The sequence below is a fragment of the Anabrus simplex genome, chromosome 3 (genome assembly GCF_040414725.1).
Source record: "Anabrus simplex isolate iqAnaSimp1 chromosome 3, ASM4041472v1, whole genome shotgun sequence".
In the NCBI taxonomy this organism is placed as follows: domain Eukaryota; kingdom Metazoa; phylum Arthropoda; class Insecta; order Orthoptera; family Tettigoniidae; genus Anabrus; species Anabrus simplex.
Window position 1 is genome coordinate 34,061,278 of NC_090267.1, and position 25,209 is coordinate 34,086,486.

Consider the following 25,209-nt stretch of genomic DNA (forward strand, 5'->3'; position numbering starts at 1 on the left):
TGATAACAACACTTCCAGAAGAAACCTAGCTATATAGGTAAAAAATGTTTTAAACCCTGCCAGAATATAGTAAAACAAGTGTAAATATGAGCAATCCAGGAACAATTGAACCTGATTTCCCATTGATAAAGCTTACTATTCAGTTGAGGAAAATTAATGTATTATTAATCAATCAATATTCTAAAGGCTAACGCCTTGTCTATGCAACCACTCTGTTCTTTCATTGGCTGTTCATTTCAGCTCCATGTAATCATCACAACCCCACTTCCATACTGCAGTGTACTCCATACAAATGATTTTGCAAAGGATTTTCTGACATCTATATTCAAGTGTGTGCTGGTTAAAATGCTTTTCTTAATCATAAATTCCTGTTTTGCCAATGCTATTCTTCTCTTTACTTCCAGGAAGCATCTGTTATCCTCTGTTATCATACTACCAAGATAACAGAATTGTTTCACCTGATCAATTCTAGCATCATTAAATTTTATATTGGTTTTAATTTCTTCCATATTTTTTTGTACTACCATTACTTTCATTTTCTGTTTGTTTACTTTAAATTTCCATAGTTTAAGAGTGTCTGAGAGGACTTGCAGCATTCTATTCATTTCTTTTTCTGAGTCTGCAATTAATACGATATCATCTGCAAATCTGATACAATGTATCCTTTCACCATTGACTTTTATTCCCTTTCTCTTCTCCTTCATGATCTGAATAGCTTCCTCAATGAACATATGAAATAAATACGGTGATAGGGGACAACCTTGTCTGACTCCTTTTCTAATCCTGGCCTTTTCTTCTACCTGAATGATGATTATGTTTCTGCTTTGGTTCAGATAATGTTAATTAATCATTCTTCTATCATTCCAGTCCAGTCCTATTTTCCTCATAGTTCTAAACAGTAGTTCCCAGTTCACATTGTCAAAAGCTTTTCCTAAGTCAATGAAGGTAAGATAAGTTGTTCCATTCATTTCCATCCTTCTCTCCAATAACATGCGTAAGGCCAGAATTGCTTCTCTTGTTCCTCTGCCTTCTCTAAATCCAAATTGGTCTTCTCCAACATACTTATCAACTTTTCCTTTTATTCTGTTCTTAACTATGTTAATGAATATCTTGGAGGCGTGTGTTGATATTGATAGTGTTTTATAATTGGTGCAGTCAACTGCCCTTCCTATTTTAGGTATGGTAATGGTTCTGCATTGTGTGGAGTCTTCTGGCATGATTCCTCTTTCGTAGAATTAATTTATTACTCTGAATAATTGGTCTTTCATGTTGTTACCTGAATTTTTTAGTAATTCTGCTGGGATGTCATCAACACCGGTTGCTTTTCCTTTTTCAGACTCCAAAGGGTATGTTCAAATTCATGTCTCATGATTGGAGGACCTTGCATTTCTCTTCGACACTCATTGATGTCTTCAATTAGATTATTTTCATTCTTGAAGTCCTTATCATCGTACAGTTCTACGTATTCTTTCCAGCGAGCACATATCGTTGTCTACCAGTAAAATTCCTTCTTTATTTCTGACTACTGCAGATTTGGTTTTATTTTTGTACTGAAGGGCACTGATTTTGTAATAAATTTGATCCTATTTTCCCGTTTTTGTATCTTCTATTTCTTCAGCAATTCTTTTGGTCCATTTCTCTTTTTCTTCTCTGAATTTGTTTTTGATTATCATTAACAATAATCATTTGAAAATATTGAATGTAGATAAGTTACTTAGATTAAAAACAAAATTATTTTATGTTCCTTTATTTGAAAATAATCTACTGCACAATAAGTTCACTTATTTATTTATGAGGTGTAGAGCTAAACGAGGCCACAGAGCTAGTTGCAAACAGGTGGATTGTGGAGGTGTTTAGTTAATTCCCTGATGTGCAGACTGAATGCTGAAAGGTATAACAGTCTGCGCTAAAGATGTAAGTATGGTTTCCTTTTCCTTTTCAATTCTAATTTTACACCGGTCTGTTTTCAGACCAACTTTGCAGTATGGGAGACAAAGCTGGGTGAACTCAGGATATCTTACAAGTCAGAAGTAACAGACATGAAAGTAGCAGAAATTATCATTTGTACAAACTGGTGAGAACAATGATAGGAGGGTACTCTGAACGATGAGATGAAGGCTAAGTTAGGAATGAACTTTATGGATGAAGCAGTATTGGCTTTGGTGGTAGGGTCATGTGAGGTGATGGACGAGGATAGGTTACCTAGGAGAATAATGGACTCTGTCATGGAGGGTAAGAGAAGTAAAGGAAGACCTAGATGACAATGGTTAAACTAATTTTCTAATGATTTAAAGATAAACAAGATATAGAACTAAACGAATCCACAGATCTAGTTACAAGTAGAGCGTTGTGGAGGCTTACCAACTGAATGCTGAAAGGCATAACAGTTTATAATGAAGATGTGTGCATGTATGTCTAATTTTGTATGCCATGTCTAACTTCATAAATGGTAATTCATCATCATCACCATCAATTCACAGCTCCAGTAAGCTGGATGCAGGTACAAATGGGAATTACGTGGTCTAAATAAATACAGTATATTTAGTCAAATCAGTTTATTTGTATCATCTTTATCCCCACACTACATTAATCATAAGTGCAAAGTGACACAAATATAAATGTATATATATAGATATACTTTAAATTTCTTTTATCTTTCATATGCATTGAAACATTGCAGTTATAATGTGCCACCACACAGAAAAAAAAAAATAACAGCATACCTCCTCCCTCATTATGGTTGGTTGTTTCTGCATTAAAACCAATTTATATGAGGGAAGCTGGTAAATATTGCACTCACAAGAAAACAATCAAGCACACAAAACTAAAAATTGCACAAATAAATGTTCACACACACACAAAATCGTGCAGCTGACATAGTTATTTTTCGACATTCCATCAACATTTACATAATAATCAATATGCTCATACATCTCATATTTTTTTCTGTGGTAATGGGTAACATAACTCACATAGTACAAATAAATACAAATATTCTCTTTTAAATAAATTCTCTATCATTTCTAAAATAGTTCGTAGAAAGAGTTTATGAATCTTTTAAATAAAACTTAACAATTTTAAATACTTTTAGTATGATCAATGAGAACTAACAGAATGATTTCATTTGAGTTAATGATGTATGTCGATATATTAAGGCATAACGTTTTCTCTTTTCTTTCCAAGCTAGTTTTTTGGTTTGTTATTAAAAAGAAGCTTGGGACATACACAAAGTTTTGTCACATATAAAATATAAATATTTACAAATATGGTTGTGGAATGATAGACATCATTCTCAACAAATCGAGTCGTCTCGTAAGGCATTGAAATCACAACTTACATCCTGACTCAAGGACTAATCAGCTACCAATACCCTTCAGACATAAAGGTCTTATTCTATAACACAATAATAATTCACATCTTAAAAAATATATTTGGACAACCAACAGGTATAAGTACAAAAACACTTTCTTCAATGATGACTAACGGTATGAAAAGATAAAATAGTAATGGCAAAGATTATTTAACACTTCTTTGTCTTTTGTTTAAGGGTGTTAAAATATTTTGCTCTAATCTTTTAATGCTATGAACAGACATGGATTTTTCCCTGGCAAAATATGGAATGAATATAAATTATAAAAAATATCTTATGATTACATTCAGAACAATTAGGTAATCTACCGTATTCATGGTTTCTATGATGAGAAACAGGCACTTACGAGTTTTTAAAATGGAAGTTTCAATTGACAAATGAGATACCCTCTCTTTTAATGCTGTAGGCCTACAAAACTCAGCCACTAAAATTAGCACACAATAGTCTCAAATGTTAAAACAGTGCAAATAATATTCTACATTATTACGACTCCTTAAAAAGTAATTACAAATCAGGAAGTCTGGAATCAGTTTTACAGCGTATCAATTCCATTAATAAAATGCAGTACCTTTAAACTCTGCTACCTTCAAAACAGCGAACTTTTAAATACATTGTCTGGTGAAATCTTATTAATGTTCTTTTGGAAAATCAAAAAATCTATGCTGGAGAGCTAAAAAAATGTCAGCACCTTGAAATATAAAGAATGTATATCTATATACATCCTCCCTTTTCCTAGAAAAATAAATAACAGAAATAATTGCTTTTTTCTAAATAAACTATTTTTTATCAAATTGAAATATTTTTTGCATGCTATGATTATGATTAGCAGTAATATAATTCAAATACATAGAATACACGTTTGTTAATAAAAATTTGTAGTAGTTCTGTTGGTCTGTTAAACATCCCACAGTTCATTGGCACATTTTGAGTAAAGATCATGAATCCTAATAATAGAGGGAACATGTCAATAGAAGACAGAACTGCTAGGTTGTATTGTATCATGATGTAGGCACAGATATTCACACAGATTGAGCAAACTAAATTCCTTACTTAAAGCGTTCAAGTTACTTATCTTCGTCTTTTCCAAATATTTTTCTTAATTCAGTAATCTATCATGCAGCATAAAAAGACAGCTGTACTGCTACATTCATTAAATTTGTCTTTGGTATTTTATTGTTCTGAAGTGTAAATTTTGTTAGGACTGTGGTGATGAGAACATCTTTCTCGCAGTCAGTTCCTTCTTTCAAGTGAAAGCTGCTTTGAACATATATATGTGAACATACAGAAATTGATAACTTGCTCTTCTTGACATAGATTTTATTACAGGCTGAGATGAGGAAATTTTCACTTTCACAAAATAGGAAGACGGTGATGCTGTTGAAGATTGTGTCAAAATGAAATGTTCTGACATAACAATGACTGTGTAATGGATTATGTAGCTGTAAGCTGGCTTGCATTCAAAAGATAATAAGTGTGAGCCCCACTGTCAGCAGCCATGAATATAGTTTTCCGTGGTTTCCCATTTTCACGGCAGGCAAATGCTGGGGCTGTCTGTACCTTAATTAAGATCACAGTTGCTTCCTTTCCAGTCCCAGCCCTGTCTTATTCCATCACTGCCATAAGGTTTGGCTTCATGGCTAAATGGTTAGCATGCAGGCCTTTAGTCACAGGGGTGCTGGGTTTGATTCCTGGCAGGTTCGGGAATTTTAACCATAATTGGTTGATTCCGCTGGCACAGGGGCTGGGTCAAATCAAAAGCCATGCATCTGGCGAGCTGAACTTGTCCTCGGACAGTCCCAACACTAAAAGCCATATGCTATTTCATTTTTTCGTTGCCACAAGACCTGTCTGAGTCAATGAGATGTAACACAAATAGAAAAAATCCACAAAGTTAAGATATTTTAAAATAAATAGTCTATGCCGAGAAAACAGAGAGCAGTGAAAGCACAAGAGGCTAGAATATGCAATAAAGAAATGTGAGTCTACTATTTTCAGCTGCAACCTTTATCAGTTGGTGCTTTCAGGAAAGGAAGAGACTGTCACTGCTATGACGTAAAGGAGAGGGCGAGGGTAAGCAAAATAAGAGAACTGAAAAAAGGCTTGTTATCTTATGTTAAGGCTGTGTACTTCCCTAGACGTGAGCTCCAGTTGATGTCCAGTTTCAGAATCTCCAACAACAAGAGCAAGAGGGTGGGACATTATCAGAGAAATATTCTTATGTGGTTTTATGGAGCCGAATGTCAACAGGGACAGGAAGATTCATGCTATGGGTTTTGCAAATACTGCAGAAGACAGAGTGCTAGAGTGCTAAGTCAATGTGGAAAGTAGGCAGGAAACTGTATAGAGGCATTTGGTGTTACTGGGTTTATAAAAAAAAGAAGGTTAATTGGTGTTCTGTGTTTACTGCACGGGCATGATTTGCTCTCTCAGTTTTGGGCTATATGTTTTCAGATGAAATGAAATGGCTTATGGCTTTTAGTGCTGGGAGTGTCCAAGGACATGTTCGGCTTGCCAGGTGCAGGTCTTTTGCTTTGACTCCCGTAGGCGATCTGCGCGTTGTAATGAGGATGAAATGATGATGAAGACGACACATACACTCAGCCCCCGTGCCAGCAAAATTAACCAATGATGGTTAAAATTCCCGACCCCACTGGGAATCGAACCCGGGACCCCTCTGACCAAAGGCCAGCATGCTAACCATTTAGCCATGGAGCTGGACTGTTTTCAGATAAGAAAGTCATTCAGGAAAAGAAAGCTGATGAATAACTTGCATGGCATTAAAGCTTAAGTTAATTACCAATGAGGTAATATTAATTTTGTTATAGATCACATATTCTGTCCTAGTGTCCATAACAAATTCTACAGTTTTCACACTTCTCACATTGAATTATTTTTATTTCTTTTTATTTTTAGTCCTTCTTTATACTGAACAACAGTGGACACATAAAAAATTAAATTATCAAGAAGAAATCTCCAACATGAATCACTGCACTGACCAACAAAAGAGGCTTGAAGCAGTGTCTCAAGAGTGTACTTAGCAGTCAGCGTCTTAGAAAAGTGTGGCATCTAACCGACGAGTCCACTGTCTACTGGGGTGAAACGTTGATCATTTCACAATAGAAAAGGCCTGAAGGGCTTGAAGACTTTAACATTTGCAAGTGGTGAAATTAAATTATGGTTTGCACCTGGAAACTTAATTTTTGATAGAAAGACAAAGCAGAGGTACTTATTTCTCCTAGCACACTGTCACTACATTGTCCTACAGAGGAGGCTTGAATATTGGTGTCTCAATGGACAATTTTGAATTGTCTGGCCAGAATTAGGTGGCCTGCTCCACCCCTCACAGTGGGGAATGAAAGCATTTTTTTCATTCATTTCTTTGATGTTTCAACAGCGCACTAGCCAGGGGTTGTAGAAACAATGTAAAGGAGAGGGCATATAAGCCTCTGGTAAGACCTCGACTAGAGTATGGTCCCAGTGTATGGGATCCTCACCAGGATTACTTGATTTGAGAACTGAAAAATATCCAAAGAAAAGCAGCTTGATTTGTTCTGGTGTTACAAAAATGTTGCAAAGTTTGGGCTGAGAAGACTTGGGGGACTAAGTGGTATATTCTGAGCTGTCAGTGGAGTAATGGCATGGAATGATGTTAATAGATGAATAAGTTTGAGTGGTGTTTTTAAGAGTAGGAAATATCACAATATGAAGATAAAGGTGGAATTCTAGAGGACATATTGGGGCAAATATTCATTTATAGGAAGAGAAATTAGGGACTGGAATAATTTACCAAGGGTGATGTTCAGTAAATTTTCAAATTCTTTGCAATTATTTAAGGAAAGACTAGGTAAACAACAGATAGGGAATCTGCCATCTGGGTCGACTGCCCTAAATGCTGATCAGTGGTGACTGACTGACGATTGATTGAACATCTTCAAAACTTTGGGTAGTCCAAGTGACAAGTCTGCTGCCACACTGGGGCAAAATGTTGATGATTTCACAGCTGAAAAGGCCTAAAGAGCTTGAGTACTACTACGATGATGATGATGATGATGATGATGATGATGATGATGATGATGATTTTACACCAGTAAATTTATTTTATTTCACTAGCTATCATCTGCTTATGGGTCTCATTTATACTGTAGCCTTACCAGATTACTGCATTTCTTCCTAACAGTTACATAAATTGTCATGCCATATTTCAGTTTTTATTAGAACATACTATTTGCACTGTTTATAAGAAATGGAATGTTTACCACATGTAAACACAATTCTAAAACTTAGAAATTAATGGAATTTTTAAAAAAACACTTTATACTGCAACAGTATATATGCTTTTTCAAATTATAGGTATGTGCACCATCATTTGCAGAGCATGAATGATTCAGTTATGATTTTTTTAAATATTACACACACTTTAACACAGCTGCTATAATAATGACAGGTAATAAATACTATGTTAGGACATAGTGCTGACATCATGTGATAATGCACAAGGTAGGTACTTAAAATATCTTCCTTTACAGAACACTATGCATTGTACCTTTAAAAGTTTCAATCCACACATACTATTTCCATGAAATGCTATATCTTCTCTGATATAAGAAATGGAATGCTTATATAAATTAACTTTTCATTACTCACAGAATATATTCTTAAAATCAGACTACCATAAGCTATGCAACAATTGAGCAATGATGGTAACACACTAATCTAATTTGTTAGTACGGTACCAGTAAGTTAGAAAGAGATGTGGATTGAATTCGACCATGCAGTTGCAAAACAGAATACTATGATATCATGACAAATAGAGCCATTTAGTCAGAGAAAGAGAGAGTCATTGAAATAAAGTGAGGATTTGTTTTACCAGTTATATATACATCTAACACTGAATTTGTAAACAGGGTTGCGTGGTGCCCAGTGATACGACATTTCATGATTTAAAGCGAAACCCTGAGAATCGTACAGGGAACAGCAAGTTTACATCGTTCTTGATTAAAAGTAATTAAAAATTGCACGCTTAAAAAGAGACCTGCTTTCTAAACACATCTGATGCATTTCATTAAATCCTTCGCGAACAACATTGAAGTCTTTCTTCAATATATTATTCAAACCATCTCGTACAAATGAAAATACTCACAGCACAATATTTCCGAATCAGGCTAACAATCTTGTAAAGCACTAAAACTAATCATTCTTATTATATGATATATCTTCTAAATAATTATAATATTTCAGACGGTTGCTTAACACAAAAATGGGAAATCTTGTTATATTTCAATCATCGATTGTTGTTTTGGGAAGGACTGACAATGATACCGCTCATTTGTCACTACTCGACCTTCTTCTTCTTTCACTGATCTTTGTTCATTGTAGGTGAAGAATGGAAGACTAGCAGTGAGCACGTTACAATGATGAAGACGAAAGTGAGTTTTCTGGAATGTTTGGCAGATAGACTAATGCACCTGCACCTGAAAAAACAAAAAAATGTTACAAATTTATCACTCAGAAAGTGTAGCTAAAATTGTGGTACAAAATTAACTAGTGATAGCAAATATCAATCTCAGAATTGTAGACTAAAAATTAAATTTAAAGGAATTTACTGTATTTTTAATTTAATTTCTGTGTCATCTAAATCAGTCACATTCTTGTCTTTTAAAATATAATTTACAATCTTAACTTAATTTTTTGTGTATGTTTTGTCAGTCTAGGCAACCTCCAACTATGGAGAAAACAGAATACAGCTTCTTGAAAACAAACATTGAGCAAGAAAATATTAGCTCTAATAGAAATATGCATTCTTTTGAAAGCTGCTAAAATTATTTTCTTTATACTCACCCATATTTACAGCAGAAACTGCTCTAAATGAATCTGGGGTGGAGGAGATCTACTTTACAGAACTTCGTGTGCTGTGTTGAGTCATATGTGACTGTAACAGAGAAAAAAAAAATTGCTTTATAAACAGAATTAATGGGGAAATATAATGCAACAACAATTTGTTTATGATGAAATGTATACGTAGTATATTATTATTATAAAATGGAACATTATTATAGCGGTGATCTCTATTTACCAAATGTTGACTGGGAAGGTAACGCGAGTGATAGAAATCATGACTAATAAAATAATGGTAAATAGGTTAATCTGGGAAGGACAGCTGAAACAAAAAGTGATGGAACCATCTATAGGGAAGAATATTCCAGATGTGGTGCTGATAAAATCAGATGAGCTCTACAAAGAAACCGAAGTGAGTGATAGATGGTATAAGTACCTAATCATGAAGCTGTTTCAATCATAGTTGGAAATAAATGTGATAAAGGAAGGTTGTAAAAGTAGAACTATGAAATGAAATGGCATATGGCTTTGTGTCGGGAGTGTCCGAGGACATGTTCGGCTTGCCAGACGCAGGTCTTTTTGATTTGACGCCCGTAGGCGACATGCGCGTCATGATAAGGATGAAATGATGATGAAGACAACATATACACCCAGCCCCCATGCCAGTGGAATTAATCAATTATGGTTAAAATTTCCTGACCCTGCCGGGAATCAAACCTGGGACTCCTGTGACCAAAGGCTAACCATTTAGCCGTGGAGCTGGGCAGTAGGACTATTAGGCAGAACCATATGGTTGATAAAACAGGTAGTTTTAAAAAGTAATATGATCAGTGGAAAATGATAAATAAAAATGTAAACAGGATCAGTTTAAAGCAATTGTTGAGTAGTGTGAAAACAGGTAATTACCTTTAAAGGTAACCTATCTTCCTCCATTTGCCTCACATGACCCCACCACCAAAGCCGGTTTATGCACACAGCTTCATCCATCGAGTTCATTCCTAATTTAGCCTTTACCAGCAATCATTCTCGCTACTTTTATGTTTGTTATTTCTGACTAATGAATACGATATTCCGAGTCCACCCAGCTTTCACTTCCATAAAGCAAAATTGGTCTGAAAACAGACCGATGTAAAGATAGTTTCATCTGGGAGCTGACTTCCTTCTTACAGAATACTGTTGATCGCAACTGCGAGCTCACTGCATTAGCTTTACTGCACCTTGATTCAATCTCATTTACTGTATTACCATCCTGGGAGAACACGCATCCTAAATATTTGAAATTATCTACCTGTTCCAGCTTTATATCACCAATCTGACATTCAGTTCTGCTGAAATTCTTACCTACTGACATGAATTTAGTCTTTCAAAAGGCTACTTTTCATACCATACTTATTGCACCTATTTTCAAGTTCCAAATTATTAGACTGCACGCTTTCGGCACAATCTGCCATTAAGACCACGTTGTCAGTATAGGCCAGACTGTTTACTACATTTCCACCTAACTGAATCCCTCCCTATCACTTTATACCTATCAGCAGATTATCCATGTAAACTATGAATAACAAAGGTGAAAGATTACAGCCTTGTCTAACCCCTGTAAGTACCCTGAACCAAGAACTCATTCTACCATCAATTCTCACAGCAGCCCAATTGTCAACATAAATGTCTGATTGATTTTAATAATCTGCCCTTAATCCCATAGTCCCCGGGTATGGTGAACATCTTCCCATGATACCCTGTCATGTGCTTTCTCTGTATCTATGAAACATAAGCACAACTGTTTATTCCTCTCGTTGCATTTTTCAATTACCTGGTGCATGCTGAAAATTGATCCTGACAGCCCCTCTGTGGTCTGAAACCACACTGGTTTTCATCCAGCTTCCTCTCAACCACTGATCGCACCCTCCCTTCCAAGATGCCAGTGAATACTTTGCCTGGTATACTAATCAGTGAGATACCTCGATAGTTGTTGCAATTCTTCCTGTTCTCTTGCTTATAAGATAGGTGCAATTACTGCTACAAAATAACATTAGGCAATAAAAAATTAAATAAGATGCAGACATCTACTCACCGTTGTGTATGACGAGGAGGAATCGGCATGTCGCGTGGAACGGCTAGCTGCTGCTGAGAGACCACCATTTGTGCTTCTTGCTACTAGAGCCTGCAGTTTCTGCAGCTGGCTCAGTAGTGAGGCATTGCTGTCTTCAAGATTTTCAATCTTCTTCTTGTAGTCTGTGTTCTCATTTGTCAGCACTTCAACTTTTCTTTCCAGAGCGTCCATGTACTCTTTCTTCTTCCGCCTGCTCTCTTGAGCGGAGATCTGGAAATAGATATAAAAAAGAAAAATCTTTAACTCTCAGTTGGATGCAACACCTGTAAGAATCTGAGAGATATCCTTTACATTTATTGTCTGAAAATCTTCCTGTATGAGATTTTCATATTGCCTAGAAGGCCTAGGAGTGGAAAGGAAGTGGCCATGGTCTTAAATAAGGGACAGCTCCAGCATTGGTCTGGTGTGAAAATGGGAAACCAGGGAAAACCATCTTCAGGGCTGCCGACAGTGGGATTCGAACCCACTATCTCCTGAATGCAGCCTCTAACCGCACGGTCAACTCACCCGGTGATATTTTTATATGTGTTATATTTTAATGTTGTATTTATACTTCAGTTTTCCTTATTTTATGGGTAAACAATAAACATCATCAGGTATTTTGAATTTTCCAGTAACATAATTAAAATTAACAACATATTTCTATGAGGTATGCGAGTGGGCACAATGTATCTCACAGACACCTATGCTTGATAATGAAGCAAGAAGTTCTACAATGGGTTCTGAGAAGCTGCTATGGGTTGAAGCCATTTTGTATGAACAGTAATAACAGTACTGGTATGTTGAAAAACAAGGGAAAGTTATCTCTCATATATATAACTGATGGTTTTGTTTCACAATATCTGTTTATCATTTCAAGGATTTTTAATATAAACTTTTAAAATATAACTAGGAAAGAGAATTAATGCACTTTAGTTAACACTGTAAGTTCTTTTTTTGTGATTTGTAATAGCAAATTACATATTTCTTCACTGGAAGGAAACCATTTTTTGTCATGAAAATAATGTATTTCTATCCCAGATAAGGTGTTGTGAAAGACAAGCCATGAAACTACATTGCTACTCTTCAGTCTATCTCAACAAGAAAAGTTATTTTATTTATAGAGGTTAGAGGGTTACTGATAAGCAGTTTAGGTAGTTGGATTGTGTTATTGTGTTATACTCCGGTTTTTTTTTTTGATTGATTAATTGATTCACAGGCATTGCCAAACAAGATATTTTAAAAAATCTGAATAATATTCCATATTTACTGTTCGTTGCTGAGAAATTTGCTTGCATAAGGAATGTAATTAGTGACACGCCACACAATGTCAGTTTCCATGGTGTTGAGTGAAAATAGTCATCCTAAAAATATGGCATCATATAATTCAAATTAGGAAGGCACATAAATGCTACTTGTAATACTTTACTGGTTTGAGTTCTAATTCCAAGGAAATGAGTGTGGAAACAAACAGATTAACACAATGTGAGTCACGCTGACAACTGTACAAAGCAAGCTGGTGTTACTTTTCCACTAGCCAGAAGTGGAGAAGATACAGCAACAGCACGGCAGAGTGGGAGAATGCAGAAGGAAGATCAGTGACTCCACTTCTATACCCTACAGGTGCTTTCTCAGCAAAGGACAGTAAATATCTCAGATTTAAGAATGGCTGGAGTGCTGGTATGTGGTTAAAATGGGTGACTTTCTTGTGCAATTCATACATACTAGTGCGTGCCTTTCATGTCCCTGCCTAGCCCCAAGTTGTTGTCTCTTTCTGTATCTTCCTTGTTAGCCTGAATGAAATCCATGCTGAGGAATGAGACTGTATGGTATGGGTCATGTAACTGTATGCTTGAATTCTGGAGATGTTGGTTTCGAAGTCCATCACCGGCAAGCCTGAAAATGGTCTTCCATGGACTCCTATTTGTATTCGAAGGAAATGAGATAATGGCTGCTACCTTCCCAGTCTTAGCCCTTTCCCACCTTTTTAATATGGCAATATAGAGATAATGGAATTAAAAAAACAACTGAACAACCTGAATTTATTTTTAAAATTTTGTTTATTCTACCGTGACAGTTTGTGTTTTCATTACTCATACAAGGATATTTGTTATATGTATATTCTCTAGAAATCCTATACTTATGATAACAATGCACTATTTGATTTATCTGAAGACTTACCTTATTTTTTATTTTTCTCCTGATTTTCTTCAGCGATTTCTCTTCAGCTTTTGTGAGAGGCAGTCTGGTAGGAATAGGGTAACCCTCAGCCAACAAGGTCCTCTTCTCTTCTTCTGTCAGAAGCAACATTCCAGTTGAACCTTTCTGTAAAGAAGACAATAAAATAATGTTTTACATGTTCTCTTGATGTAAATCAGCATAAATTATTTTGTACACTTGTAGCATCTATTTTTCACTCATACCTCTCAAGTACATATTTTCCATTGTACCACTTGAAAACTGGCACACCAAATGTTAGATTGAGTGCTTTCAGTACACTGGTTGTGCACTTCAATTTTATGCACATGCAACTTTGCTAGTCAACTACTGAGTGTGATTTGGAGAGCATGTTTTCTGATAACCAAGTGCTGCCTGCAGCTCACCTAATAGTTATCACTTATTTCTGAACTAATCACCAGTTCCTGAATTTGTTGCTCTCACGTTGTTCCTTCCTTTCATGAACTGGACCCTCAATCTGTGCAACATTTGTTTAATTTCATCCAGTGACACACTGAACTCAGTTCCAATTTTATTTAAATCATTGTATGTATGTGTAGGGGTAGCGCTGCCTGCCTCTTACCTGGGGATCGATTCCCGGGCAGGTCAGAGATTTTTACCTGGATCTGAGAGCTATTTAAAGGTTCACTCATCCTTCGTGATTACAATTAAGGAGCTATCTAATGGTGAGGTAGCAGCCCCAGTCTAGAAAGCCAAGAATAACGGCCGAGAGGATTAGTCGTGCTGACCACATGACACCTCATAATCTGCATGCCTTCAAGCTAAGCAGTGGTTGGTTGGTAGGCTGTTCAGGGCTGCTGTGCCAGTGGGGGGCTATTTATGTCTACCACTTAGTATTGGAGGTCGGGGATATGGTGAGATGAAATTATATGACATGTTTTTATGGCCAGATACCCTTCTTGATGCTAACCTCAGTTGAGGAGCTAATGAAGATGAAATGAATGCTGGTGAATAAAATTGGGTAAAGAGGTGGAATGAATTAGTTGTGGCCTATAAATAGGAACCCTCCTGGCATTTGCCTGGAAGTGAAAATGAGAAACCATAGAAAAATCATTCCCAGGACAGCAAATGGTTGGGTTCAAACCATCTTGTATCCTAAATGCAGAGCTTGGCTCTATTACCGTAATGTGAGGCCACTCTGCTTGGTTCATTTAAGGCAAACGATTCCAACTGAGGTGCTCTCACGGCCCCGGCAGCAGCCCTGGTGTTGTGCTACAGCACCGTAGACGTGGTGGGGGAAGCAGGGGAAGTAGCAGAGGCAGAACCACAGGTCGTCAAGTCAGCGCACAGCTTATGAAAACAATATTATTTATGACAATTCTGTGAACACAAAAACAAACAATTTATTCTGTGCATACATTGCGTTTGCCTTAATGTACATGTAGCGCTTAAGTCGATTGTTGACATCGTTTTGCGGCAACTAATTTACCGATATTTACAATTGATTTAGCAGTAGAAATTCGTAGTACAGTCTCTAAGACAGCATCAGACAGAGAAGTCGTAGTTCTACATTTATTTAAATTAAGAATTGAAAACATCTGTTCGCATGTGTAAGTTGTACCAAACATTGACGTAAATTTTAAGGTAAAAGCATGAAGTCTGGGAAATTCTTGTGGATGAACACCTTTGTAAACTGAAATTAAATTACCGTTGTAGTGGTAGTGCCTGTCTTTTAGGATTGCATTGCACTGTAGTTTTATCAGCTCTGTTTGGAAATATGATGGTGATTTTTCAGGACGCGCTGAAAATAGGGTCATAAATATTTCAAGTTGAGGTGCCATATCATTAATTTCTTTGAATCGGGAATTGAATTCATCGTGCAAAGTCTGTAACGACGTCTGATAGTCTGCAAGATTTTCATGAGTAGACAAATGTAATGATTTTAATGAAGTAAAATTTTCAAAATTTTCAGCTTGAAGATGTCTTTTCCATAACAAACTCTGCATGTTGAAAGTCTTAATTCTATCACATATGGTGCTCATCATTGTGTTTCTCCCTTGCAATGAAATATTTAAATAATTTAAATAAGACGTTATGTCCGCCAAGGAAACGAGGTCAGCTACCCATTGTTTATTCCACAAAGTTGGTTGTGGAGAATCTTTCATCTCTATGAACAGAGAAATTTCTTCAATTGTTGCAAAGAAGGTTGCTAGCACTTTCGCGCAACTTAACCAGCGCACAATACAACAACAGGGAATGTCGCTACATTCTGTCTCGAGATATTTTAAAAATCATTTGAACTGCCAATGGTTCAAACCTTGCTTTCTGCAGAAATTTACACATTTTGACACAGTATCCATAACAGATTTAAAGTTGCGAAAGATTTTTGCACATAATTGTTCTTGATGTAAAATGCAATGTACTGCGTGGAGTAGTTGGGGAAGGAGGGGAACGGTGCTGCTGAGTGTAGCGCTGGTGCGCCCCAGCACAGAGTGCTCGAGTTGGAAAGGCCTGGTTTAAGGCAATCTGCTGTTTCAACATTCCATAAACATTATTTTGACTAAATCAACTCCCTTGTCCATTTTGTGTTCTGAGCTACTAAAGCCTTTTAAAGAAAGCTGGGTATTAAACAAATTCTATCAAATTATTTTTTGACAGAGATCAAAACAAAGTTCTAGCCCATTTGATCCAAACCAAAACTTCCAAAAGTCCCTTAAATTGACACAAAAGTCTTATCAGAAAATAAGACCAAATTTATCAACAGAAAAAAGTACCCAAAAAAAGGAGAGAGAGTAGGAAAAGATTAGAGATGGAATGGTAGAATCAGCAAAAGAATTGGAATTGTTACCAAGAAGAAAGAAACACCAAAGTTGGAATACAACATGTGACACAAAGATCGAACGTAGACTAGCAGCATGGAAGCAATGAAATTCAAGAAGATGACTGGACTAAATTTGTAGACACCAGAAAGCAAACATTCAAAATCATTAGGACAGGGAAACTACAGAATTTTCTAGTGGTATTCATTTTGAAATCTACATCTCTTTCCTCCAATTGTTTCTTGTCATATTTATGTTTCTCTACATGAAATAACAATTGAAACTGGCCTTCAAATTTCATAACCAAACCAAACCCCACGGCACAACAGCCCCCAAGATCCATGGTCGATCAGGCGACCGCTGTTCAGCCTGAAGGCCTGCAGATTACGACATGTTGTGTAATCGGTACGACAAATCCTCTCAGCCATTATTGTCTTTCTAGACTGGGACCACTATCTCACTGTCAGACAGCTCCTCATTTGGAACCACGTAGGCTGAGTGGACCTTGAACCAGCCTCAGATCCAGGTAAAAATCCCTGATCTGGCCAGGAATCGAAAATGGAGCCCCAGGTAAGAGGCAGGCACATTACTCCTACACCATGGGACCAGCATTTCATAGACAAAACTAAATACTGTATATTCAACATAGACAGACAAGAGAAAAAGCATGTAAAAACATAGAGAGGTTCAAAGTGTTTATATATTTAAGCACTTGAGAGAATGGATCCAGTCAAATTTACTCAATAAGAGAACCTTCAAAAAGTGATTGAAGAAGATGGAATGGCTTACAAACTCACACAAAACCATTGCAACAAAAGTTTGATATCATTCCAGGCAAAAATTGGGCCCTATGCAATCGTAATTAAAGGAGAGGTACTATATGGATCAGAATGCCTAACACAGAACAATAGGGGGTGAAGACCTGGAGAAGAAAGGAAAATACTAAGGAAAACTTTGGGACCTGTAAATAATAAAGATAATATTTGGATGAAGAGGCAAAAATGAAGACCACTACCAAAATACAGAAAAAATTACAGGTACAATTAAAAAAAAACATGTTCAGTGGAAGAGACAAGATGGAATCTACAAAGACTGAAGATTACAGATGACATCATAACTAACAGAGAGGAATTCCAGCAACAGATCACTTCTGGAGATCTGAAGAAGTTCTGGGAAGAAAGGAAGAAAAATAGTATACGACAGTATGAAGTTGTAAGCAGTCTATAACTGGCCAAATTCTTAATAATAAAAAATACTTTTAATAATGTATGGATTTTTTTACAATAGGCTTATATATATACAGGGTTATTCACCTAAAGTTGTTACATGGAAATAATGTCTAAACCATTAAAGATATCAGTATTCTCTTTTCATATTCGTAAATGATACTCAGGGGCTTGTAAAATAATGTGCTACCGTACTTATTCTCATGGGGTGATTAATAACTGAGATATTGATACTAACACCACATTTTTTAATGGAACGGCATGAATACGTACAGCTGGCCTAAAGTACAACTGCATACAAGTTCAAATATGTAACTATTTTAAAAATCGGACAGTTACTTTTTGAGATATCCATAAAAACCACATTTGGGCTTTTGTGTGCCGCTTCAGACAGTGTGCGGTCGGCCAAGGACGTATTGGCAAGCAAGCTGTTTCCATTACATGTGTACGATATGCTTACATGCCTGGTATCCATTCTGTGGCAGGAATCACACCCAAGAAACTGCTTGTGCATCAATATGTCCTTGCCCGACTGCACGCTGTCTGATGCGGCATGCAAAACCACGCATGCTGTTCTTATTGATATCTCAAAAAGTAACTGTCCAATCTTGAAAATACTTACATAATTGAACTTGTACACAGTTGAATTTTCAGGCCAGCTGTATGAATTTATGCCATTTGATTTAAAAACAAGGAGTTAGTATCAATACCTCAGTTATTAATCACCCCATGAGAATAAGTGGCACATTATTTTACAAGCCCCTGGGTATCATTTATGAATATGAAAACAGAATACCGATATCTTTAATGGTTTAGACGTTGTTTCTGTGAAACATCTTGGGTGAATAACCCTGTGTGTGTATATATATATATATATATACATACCTTGATTCTGTATTTTATCTACTGTTCACAGTCTCTCAAACATCTATACCAAAGCAAACTATGATGTGAGCAGTTTATATTGCAAAAATTATCTGAATTGTTCTAGCCACTTCCAGATGGTACAACTCTGTCCCTCTGGCTACGTATATGACACCACTTCTGAAAATGTGTGCAACTAAGAAGTCGTGCTAGATTTGAGTTGCATGTGCAATTTTCTGAATTGCAGAACCGTTTACACTAAGGAGGACAACTTTTCTTGTACAGCTCAAAGTTGCAAGCAATTTAAGTTGCATCGTGGATGAGCGCCTTCAGAGTACACAAATACACAATTTGTAAAAGAATTTTCTCTTATCGCAGTAAGCTTATTATGAATCAGGTATACTTTCGTAATTCATACTCACAGGCTGACTGCTGATGAGCGGTGTCTGGATGGGCTGCCGATTGGAGGTAGTCGCGCTGCTGGTGGATAGGAACAGTCTTGTGGTGGTGGTGGCAGTGTGCTGCTGGCGGGAAGTCTGTCTGCTGCTAGGGGACGCAGGGTTGTGATCAGGAGACACATTGCCCTCGCTGTCGCTTGTGGTTGATGAAGGTGGAGTGGGCGGTAATGAGAATCCTGCAACCAGGGAACTTTCAGTCATCAACTACTCATATAAAGTGCTAATAAGAATGTCAACTTCAAAATTACTCCAAATTTATTCATTCATTCAATCATTCATTTATTCATCCATTCATTACTGAACATTGAATGTGTTTTAGACACTGGTACTGTGTATAAAGTTGAGCAAGCAATCATTACCAAAATTACTGATCAACATTCACAAATAATAATGTCTTCCTCCATTCATTTGATGACAAAATGGTTACAATCTAAGAAAAATGTAATCCACACAGAAATAGCACTTCATTAGGTCATCATTCACCTCAAGTTTTATCAGTTGGAGGAAACACATCATACATTAGGATTACTGTGTTGATGGAGTGAATGTTCCTTATGGAGATCACTTTAAGTACCTAAGTGTTAATATAAGGAAAGATCTTCTTTGGGGTAATCACATAAACGGTATTGTAAATAAAGGGTACAGATCTCTGCACATGGTTATGAGAGTATTTAGGGGTTGTAGTAAGAATGTAAAGGAGAGGACATATAAATCTCTGATAAGACCCCAACTAGAGGCAATGGTATGATGATAACCGGGGATAAATGTCAGGCTGTGAGTTTCACAAATACGAAAAGTCCTCTCAGTTTTAATTACTGCATTGATGGGGTGAAAGTTCCCTTTGGGGATCATTGTAAATACCTAGGTATTAATATAAAGAAAGATCTTCATTGGGGTAATCACATAAATATGATTGTAAATAAAGGGTACAGATCTCTGCACATGGTTATGAGAGTATTTAGGGGTTGTAGTAAGGATGTAAAGGAGAGAGCTTATTTGTCTCTGGTGAGACCCCAACTAGAGTATAGTTCCAGTGTATGGGACCCTTACCAGTATTACTTGATTCAGGAACTGGAAAAAATCCAAAGAAAAGTAGCTCAATTTGTTATGGGCGATTTCCGACAAAAGAGTAGCATTACAAAAATGTTGCAAAGTTTGGGCTGGGAAGACTTGGGAGAAAGGAGACGAGCTGCTCGACTAAGTGGTTTGTTAAAGTCAAATAAATATGAGCATTTATTTGTTCCACCTTTTCAATACATAAAAATAATTTTAAAAAAGAATTAAAACTGTAGGGACATGTTTCACTCTTCAATCAAGAGCATCATCAGCCTATATCTCAAACTGAAAGGTAAATAATCAGGTACCTGATTGTAATTAAATTAAATATAAATGTGAAGATGATGTTATAAATGGTGAGCGAAATGGTTGACAATAGCTTAAAGATTAAAATATGGATAGTCGTAAAATTTATACACCCTCCTGAAAGTCCTTGTTTAAATATAGCAAATAGGTGTCCTGTGGAGGTTGAGGGCGTAATAGAAAACTAATAGATCCTAAACATATTGATTAACACATTAATGAATAAAATGTAACTGACAATTCCAAATGGTGCATTAATACATTGCTCACTTCAAGTGAGGTCTACAGTAAATTGCTATGCTCAAACAAGAAGAGTAGTAGAGAAAATTTATCAGTGTTAAATATTTCGAACGTCAGGAATAAATCAGAGTGGAGTTCAGATCCAATTCTTAAAATTTTTTTTTTATAGCATAGAGATGCTTCTGTGGTCCATTTTAAGTGAGGTTTATAATATTATGTGAAGAAATAAAATTGTAGTCCTCCAGAAGTCCGAGAGAAGAAGGGTGCTTGATGGTAAGTGGCTTGTCAAATGGTAGATGGAAGGAGTAACTTGTGTAGAATTGAAAGAGAAATTAGGATTGAAGTCTGAAACAAAAAAATTTGTGTGTTAAAGAAAGGAGAGTTTAAAGAGAAAATGAAGTGTGTAAATCGCTTACCTTTTTAGTAATGTTGAAATAGGTTGGCTTAAAGAAGAGTTGAAGAGAAAATGTTGTTTGTAATTTCATTTATTTCAATATGGACCAAAATATGAGAATCATAACATGTAAGTGGTATGTTCCGAGCTGTCAGTGAAGAGATGGCGTGGGAGGACATCAGTAGACGAATAAGTTTGGATGGTGTCTTTAAAAGTAGGAAAGATCACAATATGAAGATAAAGTTGGAATTCAAGAGGACAAATTGGGGCAAATATTTGTTTATAGGAAGGGGAGTTAGGGATTGGAATAACTTACCAAGGGAGTAAGTTTGGATGGTGTCTTTAAAAGTAGGAAAGATCACAATATGAAGATAAAGTTGGAATTCAAGAGGACAAATTGGGGCAAATATTCGTTTATAGGAAGGGGAGTTAGGGATTGGAATAACTTACCAAGGGAGATGTTCAATAAATTTCCAATTTCTTTGAAATCATTTAAGAAAAAGCTGGGAAAACAACAGTAGGAAATCTGCCACCTGGCGACTGCCCTAAATGCAGATCAGTAGAGGTTGATTGTATGGTTCCAGTCAGTGCCAGATTAAGGTGTTTGGGGCCCTGGCCTAATTAAAAATGTGGGGCCCCTTCTTCGTAACATCACGTAAGATTGGCATACTGAAGTCGTTATAGAACTACTTCCACTTAAATTGATGAATAGGGAAGTGTTGAAATAGACTACAATTTTTTTCTATTTTTCATGTTAATATTTCATAATGCCAAAACATATTTTACATTTGTCTCATCATCACTATCAAATCGACATACAAAGCAGAACTTACGATTTTTGGCACCACTAGGATATTTTCTATCCATATTACAAGAATATTACGGTTTTTTAAATTTCATGTGGCTATTTCTAGCTGGGTGCAGCCCTTGTAAGGCAGACCCTCCGATGAGAGTTGGCAGCATCTGCCATTTGTAGATAACTGCGTGTTATTGTGGTGGAGGATAGTGTTATGTGTGGTGTGTGAGTTGCAGAGATGTTGGGGACAGCACATACACCCAGCCCCTGAGCCATTGTAATTAACCAATGAAGGTTAAGATCCAGACTCGGCCGGGAATCGGACCCGGGACCCTCTGAACCGAAGGCCAGCATGCTGACCATTCAGCCAACGAGTCGGACAACATTACAGTTGTAACTTACGAATGGTTCAATACTCAGAGGTGAACTGGAAGTTCTCTTCCTGATGCAAAGATATAGTATAGCATGCACACTCCATCATGCTTCCCCTGTCCCCTCCCGCTCACTTCCTAGACCTCTTCCTCATTCCTCCTCTGCCCGTACTCGCAAGCTGCCAGATTTAAATTTTCGTCAACGATAACCTTTACAATAATTACAGTACGTAAGTAGCAAGGATTCGTGTCTCTGGACGCTAACTGATTCTAGCAGTGATGAAATATTATCACTGACAGCTGATAAGAAGGAAGAGTGCGTGTTCGATATTTTGCGAGCGTAAATATTCATATACATTCACGGAGGTGGAGCAGCAGGCCTTTTTATACAATTTTAGGTTCGGCCAAGGGCTGGGGCCCCTTGGTACGCGGGGCCCGGGGCTGCAGCCCCTTTAGCCCTCCCGTTAATCCGGCCCTGGTTCCAGTGTATGGGACCCTCACCAGGATTACTTGATTTGAGAACTGGAAAAAATCCAAAGAAAAGCAGCTTGATTTGTTCTGAGTGATATCCGACAAAAGGGTAGCGTTATGAAAATGTTGCAAAGTTTGGACTAGGAAGACTTGGGAGAAAGGAGACAAGCTCCTCGACTATGTGGTATGTAAATACAAAGTATGTTACAAGTGTTATTTTTAATATCCACCTATTCAATACAAAGAGATCTAGTAAATTAAGAATTAAATCTTATCATGAAAAGTTACGAGGGACATGTTTCACCCATATTAAGGGCATCATCAGCCTCAAACTCAAACCTGTAAGGTGAATAATCAGGATCCTGATTGTTCTTACTAACTGTAAAAAGAGGATATCAATGTAGGTGTTTGTCTAACATAAAATTCTCAGAATGTCCTTGGTTAAAATCGTAGTATTAAGCTGCATGTCACAAGTTCACAAGACTACACTTTCCGGAGCGCTGAACTGTTTATTGCTCTACCCTCAACAGGTTTAAGTTTGAGGTTGATGATGCCCTTAATATGGGTGATATCAAAAATAACACTATTAACATACTTTGTATTTACGTACATTTCAATACGGACCTAACATGAGAATTAACGTGTACGTGGTATGTTCCGAGCTGTCAGTGAAGAGATAGTGTGGAATGACATTAGTAGACGAATAAGTTTGAGTGGTGTTTTTTAAAGTAGGAAAGATCACAATATGAAGATAAGGTTGGAATTCAAGAGGACAAATTGGAACAAACATTTGTTTATAGGAAGAGGAGTTAGGGATTGGAATAATTTACCAAGAGAGATGTTCAATAAATTTACAAATTCTTTGCAATTATTTAAGAAAAGGCTAGGAAGACAACAGATAGGGAATCTACCACCTGGGCTATTGCCCTAAATGGAGATCAGTGCTGACTAATGTGATTAAAACCATTGGAATTTAAAGAATCATTTCTTGGTTGTTATTTACTGGAAGACTGGTCTGCATCGTATTTAACGAATGAGATCAAGAAAGAAATAGAAAAGAAAGGGATTTCTCTGAAAAAAAAATGTTGTGTGCAAGGTTACAATGCAGCCAGTAACATGAGCGGTGTTCAAACGATAAGCAAAATATTAATGGACATAACAGAAAAGAATTAAAAAATTAGACTCATATTATGAAATACTTGCAAAATAACAATAATCCTTACCAAGGCTGAGTTTCAAGTGAATGTTGATAGAAGCTATTTTAATACTGCAATGTAGTGTAAAGTAGAAGTCAAGGATACTATGTCAAAAATTATGGACAAACTTTTATCTATGCCACTTAAATGCTTGACACAAAATTTGTAAATTTGAATTCCTTTGCTTTTTAAATTTTAAATAGAAGATAAAAAAATGTCACAAAGAAAAATATGAAGATAAATTTGGGATCCAAGAGGACAAATTGGGACAATTATTCATTTACAGAAGAGGAATTAGGGATTAAAGTAATTTATGAAGAGAGATATTTGATAAATTTTCAAATTCATTTAAATAATTTAAGAAAAGTTCAGGTAAACAACTGATAGGGAATCTGTGAATTTGCTGGCTGAGTGAGATGGACAGTAGGCAATGGTATGATGATAAACGGGGTTAAAAGTCAGGCAGTTTCACAAATAGGAAAAGTCCTCTGAGTTTTAATTACTTCGTTGATGGGGTGAAAGTTCCTTTTGGGGATTGTTATAAGTACCTAGGTGTTAATATAAGGAAAGATCTTCATTGGGGTAATCACATAAATATGATTGTAAATAACGGGTATAGATCTCTGCACATGGTTATGAGGGTATTCATGGGTTGTAGTAAGGATGTAAAGGAGAGGGCATATAAATCTCTGGTAAGACCCCAACTAGAGTATGGTTCCAGTGTATGGGACCCTCACCAGGATTACTTGATTCAAGAACTGGGAAAAATTCAAAACGCAGCTCGATTTGTTCTGAGTGATTTCCGACAAAAGAGTAGCATTACAAAAATGTTGCAAAGATTGGGCTGGGAAGACTTGAGAGAAAGGAGACGAGCTGCTCGACTAAGTGGTATGTTCTGAGCTGTCGGTGGAGAGATGATGGGCAATGACGTCAGTAGATGAAAGTAAGTTTGAGTGGTGTCTTTAAAAGTACGAAAAATCACAATATGAAGATAAAGTTGGAATTTAAGAGGACAAATTGGGGCAAATATTCATATATAGGAAGGGGAGTTAGGGAATGGAATAACTTATCAATTGAGATGTTAAATAAATTTTCAATTTCTTTGCGATCATTTAAGAAAAAGCTAGGAAAACAACAGATAGGGAAAATACCACCTGGGCGGCTGCCCTAAATGCAGATCAGAGTGATTTTTTTTCACAATTTGCTTTATGTCGCTCCAACACAAATAGGTCTTATGGTTACATGGGAATAGGAAAGAACTAGGATTGGGAAGGAAGTGACCATGGCCTTAAATTAAGGCACAGCCCCAAAATTTGCCTGGTGTGAAAATGGGAAACCACATAACATCTTCAGGGCTGATGACAGTGGGGTTCGAACCTACTATCTCCCGAATGCAGGCTGATAGCTACGCGCCCCAAACTGCATGGCGACTTGGTCGGTCAGATCAGTGGTAATTGACTGTTAAAATTGTATTCTTGTTCCACCTTTAATTTGTTACTTATCGTATGGCTTTTAGTGCCGGGAGTGTCCTGGTGCAGGTCTT

General features: G+C 36.7%; 1 protein-coding gene across 1 annotated transcript in view; it reads right to left on the bottom strand.

The window, feature by feature from the left end:
• Positions 1–2,540: 2,540 nt before the first annotated feature.
• The window catches only part of LOC136866627 (cyclic AMP response element-binding protein A), a 158,330-nt gene continuing 135,661 nt past the window's right edge, over positions 2,541–25,209 (bottom strand). The window contains exons 6-10 of the mRNA XM_068226784.1: positions 18,804–19,015; positions 13,476–13,619; positions 11,277–11,525; positions 9,209–9,299; positions 2,541–8,841 (exon numbers count right to left, since the gene is read on the bottom strand). Of these exons, the coding sequence (XP_068082885.1) occupies positions 9,258–9,299; positions 11,277–11,525; positions 13,476–13,619; positions 18,804–19,015 (647 nt within the window). The 3' untranslated portion in view covers positions 2,541–8,841; positions 9,209–9,257. The remainder of the gene's footprint in view (positions 8,842–9,208; positions 9,300–11,276; positions 11,526–13,475; positions 13,620–18,803; positions 19,016–25,209) is intronic.